This window comes from Drosophila arizonae, chromosome X (genome assembly GCF_054131065.1).
Source record: "Drosophila arizonae isolate 15081-1271.41 chromosome X, UAZ_ARI_1.0, whole genome shotgun sequence".
Lineage (NCBI taxonomy): Eukaryota > Metazoa > Arthropoda > Insecta > Diptera > Drosophilidae > Drosophila > Drosophila arizonae.
In genome coordinates, this window is record NC_142927.1 from 14,330,019 (window position 1) to 14,337,807 (window position 7,789).

General features: G+C 45.1%; 1 protein-coding gene and 1 long non-coding RNA gene across 2 annotated transcripts; one reads left to right on the forward strand and one right to left on the reverse strand.

Annotated features, from left to right (window-relative positions):
• Positions 1-492: 492 nt before the first annotated feature.
• On the reverse strand, positions 493-1,208 carry LOC149267925 (uncharacterized). The gene is made up of 3 exons (XR_016271200.1): positions 1,062-1,208; positions 843-997; positions 493-781 (listed from the first exon to the last, which is right to left on the reverse strand). It is a non-coding gene; the product is annotated as an uncharacterized LOC149267925 (long non-coding RNA).
• A 5,459-nt stretch (positions 1,209-6,667) lies between these two features.
• On the forward strand, positions 6,668-7,417 carry lky (leaky). The gene has a single exon (XM_018014390.2). It carries the CDS (start codon positions 6,668-6,670, stop codon positions 7,415-7,417), a length of 750 nt encoding a protein of 249 aa, XP_017869879.1.
• The last annotated feature ends 372 nt before the right edge of the window (positions 7,418-7,789 follow it).

The following is a 7,789-nucleotide window of genomic DNA, read 5'->3' on the forward strand; positions in this document are numbered from 1 at the left end:
GCATTTGAAATGCATTAGCTTTTCCACACCTTTCCCACTATGGAAGTCCCTTGGCTATGTCACTCACTCTGCCACAATTTGAAGTCCAACAGCAACAGCAACGCCTTGAAGATGGAGAAAATTGAGTCAATATAACAGGATTCTAGCACTTCCCTCTCTCTCTCTCTCCCTCTGTCTCTGTCTCTCTGTCTCTGCTCGTTAGGGTATTCAGCGTGCGACTTTATATTGCCTAACACGCGCAATGCCTTAGCGGCTGCCAATTGGTTGCAGTTTCTGGCTGCAGTTTTGATTGGCAAGCGAATATCGCGCATATTTCACTGAGATTTACGGATTTACATTATAATAGCAGCGACAGCGGAATGCATGCCAAGGAGCGATAGATAGAGAGAGAGAGAGAGAGAGAGAGAGAGCGAGAGCGTGTGTGTCATAGGGCTTATTGTACTGCAGCATAGATTCAACTACTCAAATGACATTTCAAACAAGCTTTGCCACTTTATACTGATGTCGGTTTTGAAAAATTGAAAAATTGAAAAATTGTGTTTAGACTAGTTCCACCTATTAGCATTTCCGATTCGATTGATTCCAGGTAGGCCAAGAGTACGGGAAATGTGCATACGGGATATGATTCTCGTGTGCAGGAGTATATATGTACATGCAGTAGAGTCCGCTTATAGCGTCTCTATGCCTGGAAGATACTGTAGCATATAGCTATATATTATATAGTTGACTCGTATAAAATTATCTAGGGACTTGAATTTTCGTCGCAATGACCATACGAACGCTATAAGAGGAGTCGTTATAGCCGGATTCTACTGTACATACATAATCACATCCATACATACGTCTGTGTTTCGGTCCATATAAATTCACACCAACTTTGAATCTGCTCATCACATTTTATCGATATCGAAAATCGATATGTTCACTTTCGTTTTTAAGCCTAAGCACTATTCGATCAAGAATCACTTCGACTCGACTTCTATTAGCATCCCTCATTCTATACATAATTGAAAGTAAAATGTTATTCATATAATGTTATTAAAATTGTGTGACTTGGGTACCTGAATGAATTTATAGAATATGCAATCGATATTTGAAACAGCAGCTCACTGCAAGTACTTTCGGAACTAGATACGATACAACTATAATTGATATGTATTTTTTTTCTTTCAGATTTAAATATAGGACTGTTAGAAGATAAGCTTAGCTTGGACTTTAACGTTTCATTAAAAGTGAACTTGGATATTTTTTAACAAGATAACAAGGTTGTCTATTAGTGAAATATATTCGCAAATGTGTATCGAGTCTTGAGGTATCGATTCAATTGTTTGTCCACTTTAGAAGCTCCATTAGTTGTGGATGAATACGTTGCCCCATATGTATAAACATATATGCATGTATGTATGTATATATGAATGTAAATGGAACAATAACAAATAATATACGAGAGATGGACTTATGGGAAAGCATTGCTTCGCTATTAAGCTGAAACCTTGCTCAAGCTCACATCTAAGCCCGTATCGAAATGCTGAACCTGAACCCGAAACCCTAGGCCAAGGACAAGAAACAACTCGAGGTTGCTTGGGGGCTTTGGGTTCGTTGTCGCAGCCAAAAAGTCACCAAGGCACAAGCAAAGTAAAACAGTTACATAAGAGACAGAGAGAGAGATAGAGAGGGAGAGGGAGATGGTGGCACAGCCGCATGCAACAAATATGCTAAGCCCCCAGATTGTCTTATCGCATTGAATTAGGTGTCTAACCCTTATTTCAACTGCCAGAGAAACTCTGACACTTTTACGCTTATTCTTGCCGTTTCATTTTATTTTTTCTTCCTTTCTCACCTCCCCTCTTTTTTTTTTTTTTTTGTATTTTATTTATTTGCGGGCCGCTTTGCTATTTGGCCTGGCTGCGTTGATTTGCTGGCATGTATTTTGGTCGCTGCGCCCCCGGCAGGAGACCCCGAGTCGTCCTCGTTGTCGTCGTCGTTGCTGTTGACACTTCGAGCATTTGCGGGCTTGTCATGTTGCCGCTCGCTTATCGCTGATTCAAGCCCAGGCCCTAGCCCAGGCCCTAGCCCAGGCCCTAGCCCAGAGCCCCAGCCGGAGCAGGCCCCAAGCTGCGAGAGCATTTAAATATTTATTGCAATAAAATGTTTTCAATTGCGGCCCCGCCCACGCGCTGCATTCGATATGCAGGACAAAGTTGAAGAACCAAAGGGCGCAATTATGCAGCCGCTGTGAGGTGACACGAGAGAATGAGAAGGAGAGAGAGGGCGTGGCAGAGGGAGAGGGAGAGGGAGCCAGCAAGAATGAGATGTATTTCAGTTCATCTAATTGCGCGCTAATCGCCGCAAAAACATTTTAAAAATTTACGCGGTAAATTGTGGAAATCCGAGAGCATTTTCCACGTAACTCCTGCAGGTGCAGGTGGCTGGATGGCAGCAGGCAGACGCCTCCTGCTGCCGAGCAAGTTCCACTGCAGTATGCAATGCAAAAAGTTAGCGGCAGTTGGCGAATGCCGTGCGGCTTTGCCAAGTTTATGCGCTCGCTTCCGCCGGAAGTCGGCAAAGTGTGCGTCTAAGTGCTCATCAGCTGGCTGAGCCCCGCAACTGCCCGCCCCCGACTGCCCGCAGCACCCGACGGGCTGCACTGCGCTCACGACATGATTTCACGGCACGTTTTCGGTTGTTTTTAATGCAATCAACTCGACGGCCCCCACCGACTGCCCCAACCGACTCCTGCCCTGCCCGCCAGCCTGTGTGCCCCCCTGATCGTATCATGCTCTCTGCGGCCTGGTGGGCGGCAGTCTCTCTCCCTCTCTCCCTCTCTCTCTCCCTCTCTGTCTGCCTCTCTCGCTATATTTTTTTCGTTTTTGCGGCTGCTGCCAGTGCCACAAATTAGATTTAGTGGCAATTTATTGCTTTGTTAGCATTTCCACGTTCCATCCGCCCCTCCCCCCAAGCAACCCTCCGCCCGACCTACCGACTGCCCGCCCGCCAAACTCTTCTGTCAAAATATGCCCCGAAATGGCAAACTGAATGTGGTGCAAGTGGTGCTCGTAATTTGCTGCCTCCTCGCAGCCGCCTCCTGCCGCTGCCCGCTGCCCGCTGCCCGCTGTCGCTCCACGTATTTGCTTTTTAATAATGTGTGCTAAGTAATTCTATTTGATTTTCCTTCCATTTTTGTTCTTCTTCTCTCTCGCATTCTCCTCGCCTCTCCCATTTCGTTTGTTTCGCGAGATTTTTGCTACTGTTTAATATTTTCTTGTGCACCCATTAAAAATGCCTGAAAAGGGTATTCCGTGGGCCGTCCGCTTCCCATTTTATATTCGTGCGTGACTCAGAGTTCTTTATAGTAAAAATAATCTCTATAATTCGCACCCATCTGCGGCCCTTTGTGCAGACCTTCAATATTTTAAGTCTTTACTTTCCTCCTTCGGCGGTTTTTATGGTTTTCTTCTTCTTTTTCATTCTCTTTTGATCTTTGGTGTAACTATTTTTGTCACCTTTCTCTGCGATTTTTATTCGTAACTCTCATTTCTCATTTTAAACTCTGTCTTTGTCTCTTTAACAGTAATTTTTTATTTCTACATATAACTCTCTGTCCCTCTCTCTCTCTTCTTCTCTTTTCTCACTCATTCCTTGTCTCTATTTTCCATTTTTCTTATTCGTTAAGGTACCTCTCTCCCTCAGTCTCTATTTCTCATTATCTCTTTTTTCTCTTACTTTCTTCTCTCCTCTCCGTCCTCTCTCTGTATCCCTCTCTCTCTCTCTCTCTCTCTCCCTCTCACTCTCTCTTTATCAGTCTCTCTCTCTCTTTCCCTCTCTCTGTCTCTCCCACTCTCTCTTTCTATTAGTCTCTCTCTCTCTCTTTTTCCCTCTTTCGCTCTCTTTCTTTGACTCTCTCTCTCTCTGTCTCGCTCTTTCTCACTCCCTCTCCCGCTCTCTCCCCCTCTTTATCAGTCTCTCTGTCTCTATCAGTCTCTCTCTCTCTCTATCCCTCTCCCCCCCCCTCTCACTCTCTCTCGCTCTCTCTCTCTCTCTCACCTCGGCTTATCTGACTCTCTTTGACCCACTTTTCTTTCTTCTTTCCCCTTTCCCTACCTTTTCCCCAAATACAGGGTATAATTGCTTAGATCATTCCCAACTCCAGTTCTGACACTTATCCCAGTCCATGGCTAAGTCCAGGCAGTGGACGCGGGTCTCGTCGCGGCACTTGGCAGTCGGCACACACATTAAGTAATTGAAAATTGATGCTGGCAGGAAGACAGCGACTAAGGCAAGTGAAGTCGATGGAGCAGGAGGAGGAGAAGTCCGTCGACTCTATGTCCACTCAATAGACCGCCTTCATTTGGTGCGTAGTGAGTGGGTATGTAGGCTTTAGTGCTTCAAGAGCTTGTCAGAGCGACAACAAGCTCTCCCTCAGTTAGAATTTTTCAATTTAATTTCGAAGTCAATCGTATATCCCATTGAAAATATGCTCCCACACATCCGCACTTCAGGCCAAAGCGAGCCGAGCCGAGCCGAGCCGTTGTTGAATTCATCACATAAAATATCTCATTAATTGCGCTTGCCTACACATAATTTTCAGCGTGCCGCAGTTCCATTAGGAGGAAGCAAAACAAACGTTGACATTAATTTTGCTTATTACCACAATAATTATGTTTATTCATATACCCAGTGAATGGGTCGAGAAGGGTATTATGAGTTGGCAGAGCAAAATCTAAAAAAAAAAAAAATATAAGATTAAAATATATTCAATGAGCTGATATACCCTGTAATAATAGCCTGGTAAACTAGACCTGGACACCTTATACATATATCAGCTCTGCTCACAGGGTATCCTTGAGTCCGCACCGTGTCCTTCTTTGCGCCGCTGTGTTGAGCCTCCAGGGATACTCTGACTGCGCCAGCCGTGTTCTTTAACTGATTCAGCCAATTAGCTTTCATATTTTGGTGGGTTCGCACACATACCACTTGGTTCGATATCAATTCTAAATAATATCCATATCCCAAAAGATGACAATCTATATATAGTCGACATGTACTGCATAATCAGATATGATTCGTGCCGCTGTTGGTTTTTGCCTTCAAACGAATTGAATTTCTTAGAATTTTTAATAGCATCTCCGAATGGCAAAAGCTAATTATTACCATCGAACATACACATATGCATTCATACATACGTATATATGTATATATGTCATATGTCTGATGCGTGTCATGCATAGACATACGCACATGTATATTATTACCATAGACTGTGGGTGTAGGAATTTCTGTTGACATATGTGATTCGAGGTAGAGCTCTTCGGTCGAGCTCTACCGGCTACCCCATATGCGTTTACGGTGCAAATAAATTCGATATGAATATTTTCAGGTGCCCAAATTTCTGCAAAGGTGTTAATAGTTGTCGGTAGAGACTGTTTACGAAGGAGCCTAACTCCAAAACTGAGTTATACTTAGTTTATTTTCTGCTCTACCGGCTCTACCAGCTACCCCTTACGCTTTTACGGTGCATACATTAATTGATTTAATTTTATATGAATGTTTTCATATTTTTGCATTGGTGATAATAGTCGGTAGACACTGTTTACGAAGGAGCCTAACTCCAAAACTGAGTTATACTTAGTTTATTTTCTGCTCTACCGGCTCTACCAGCTACCCCCTACGCTTTTACGGTGCATACATCAATTGATTTAATTTTATATGAATGTTTGCATGTTTTTGCATTGGTGATAATAGTCGGTAGAGGCTGTTTACGGAGGAGCCTAACTCCAAAACTGAGTTATACTTAGTTTATTTTCTGCTCTACCGGCTCTAGCGGCTGCCCCCTACGCTTTTACGGTGCATACATCAATTGATTTAATTTTATATGAATATTTTTATATTTCTGCAAAGGCGTAATAGTTGTCGGTAGAGGCTGTTTACTGGGGTGCCTCTAAAGTTGATATATACCACTCTAATCGTCATATATAGAGGAGATATATATGTGCAACAACTTGAATGATATCAAGTGAGTTTTGTGGTATTCCAAGAGAGAGAGAGAGAGTTACCTCAAGCTAAATGGTATCTAATATAGAGTGTGCGCATGTCAAATGAAGATCATCCTGAAGGAACGGCGTATGTAGTGCCTGAGATCATTACAGTTGATTTGTTAAAGGAGTGATTGATGCTGGTCAGATCTGGCTAGCACCCTCTATATGTTTAGGTGTTTGCCCTAATTGCTCGCATAGTAAAGTACTCGTATATCATGAGTCCCCCATCTGCCTCGCCATGGATAAACGACAGCTGAACGACGTGAATTTCCTTCAGCTTCATCAGTTAGATTTTGACACCTGAATGACGTGTATTTCGTTTAGTTTAGTTTTCATTTCATGGTCCAGTAGGCGTTGCTTTGTGTATCCAATTCCATTCCATCTAGTAGTCCTACAATCGTGTTTTTAGTCTAGTGTCCGCTCAGAGTTTCGAGCACAATTTACAATTTCATTTGATTTCGGCCAGTACGCAGTTTTTAATTTTCCCAATGATAAAATTTCAACTAACGCAATAAATTTTCTATTCAATTCGCAAATAACTGACAAGCTCGCTGAAATATCGTCGTATTGTGTTTAAATTTTTGTTAGCTGTTTCTTGTTTGTTGTGTTTCGTTCAAGTTAGCAGCGGTAGCATGGAGTGCGCTTTTGACTTGAAGCCGCTGTTCGAGAAGGACATCATCAAGGTGCGATCGGACCTGCTGCCCGAGGGCTTCGTGGGCAGCCCCGAGGCGTGCTGCGATGCCAAGCGCAAGCTGGGCTGGATCATTGACAGGATCGGGCTGCTGTCGGCCCAGGCGCAGGGCCTGCACACATCGGTGACCAGTGCCCGGCAGATGAATGGCAATCAGACGATCTACCTGATGGCCGGCAAGGCGAAGGAGGGCGGCAAGCTCGTCGTCACCGGCCTGCTCAAGATGGGCCCCAAGGATCTCTATCTGTTCGACGAGCGCGGGCAGCTGCGCAGCCGCATCGGCACTCCGGCCGTGCTCGACTTCTTCGTGCACAGCGCCCATCAGCGCCGCGGCCTGGGCAAGCGCCTGTTCGACAATATGCTGCGCGACCTCGATCTGACCCTGTGCAAGTGCGCCGTGGATCGCCCGTCGGCCATGATGACAGCCTTCCTGGCCAAGCACTACGGCCTGGTGCGCACCATCGCCCAGGCCAACAACTACGTGCTCTACGATGGCTTCTTCGGCAACAGCGATGCCGATGCCCAGGACATACCCAACACCAGGTTCGTGCGACGCCCGCGGGCAGCCGCCAAGCCCGAGCTGGAGCACAAGGTGCTCAGCATGGCCGAGATTATGGAGGCGGGCAATAGGCATTCGCGCGACAGCAGAACCATCATCAAGCGCAGCGGAGATAGCAGAAGCTGGCAGTAAGGATGCCGCGGCTTTGTGGAGACAGACGGCGGGGACGGACCGTGGGGGCGGACAGTGGGGCCGGACGAGGGGCGGGACAAGGGGACGGACAGGGGAACGGACAAAGGGACAGAAATAGACAGAATCGCTTAAGGATAACAATCTGTAGTAGTCTTATATACATATATATAGAATATATATACATATGTATGCTATCTACTCACATATAGATGCATATGTATATATATTGATACATATTCACATATCTACACGCACATTCACACATGCACATGTCCATGTGAACTATCTGAAAGTATGCCATTGTCTATCACGTGTTGTCTCGCAGCACTACGGAAAGCATTCAACTGACTCAAGAGGTTGTCGACAATCGAA

Excerpts from the sequence above, each read along its gene's own strand:
- lky (XM_018014390.2), top strand. The coding sequence starts at position 6,668 with ATGGAGTGCGCTTTTGACTTGAAGCCGCTGTTCGAGAAGGACATCATC.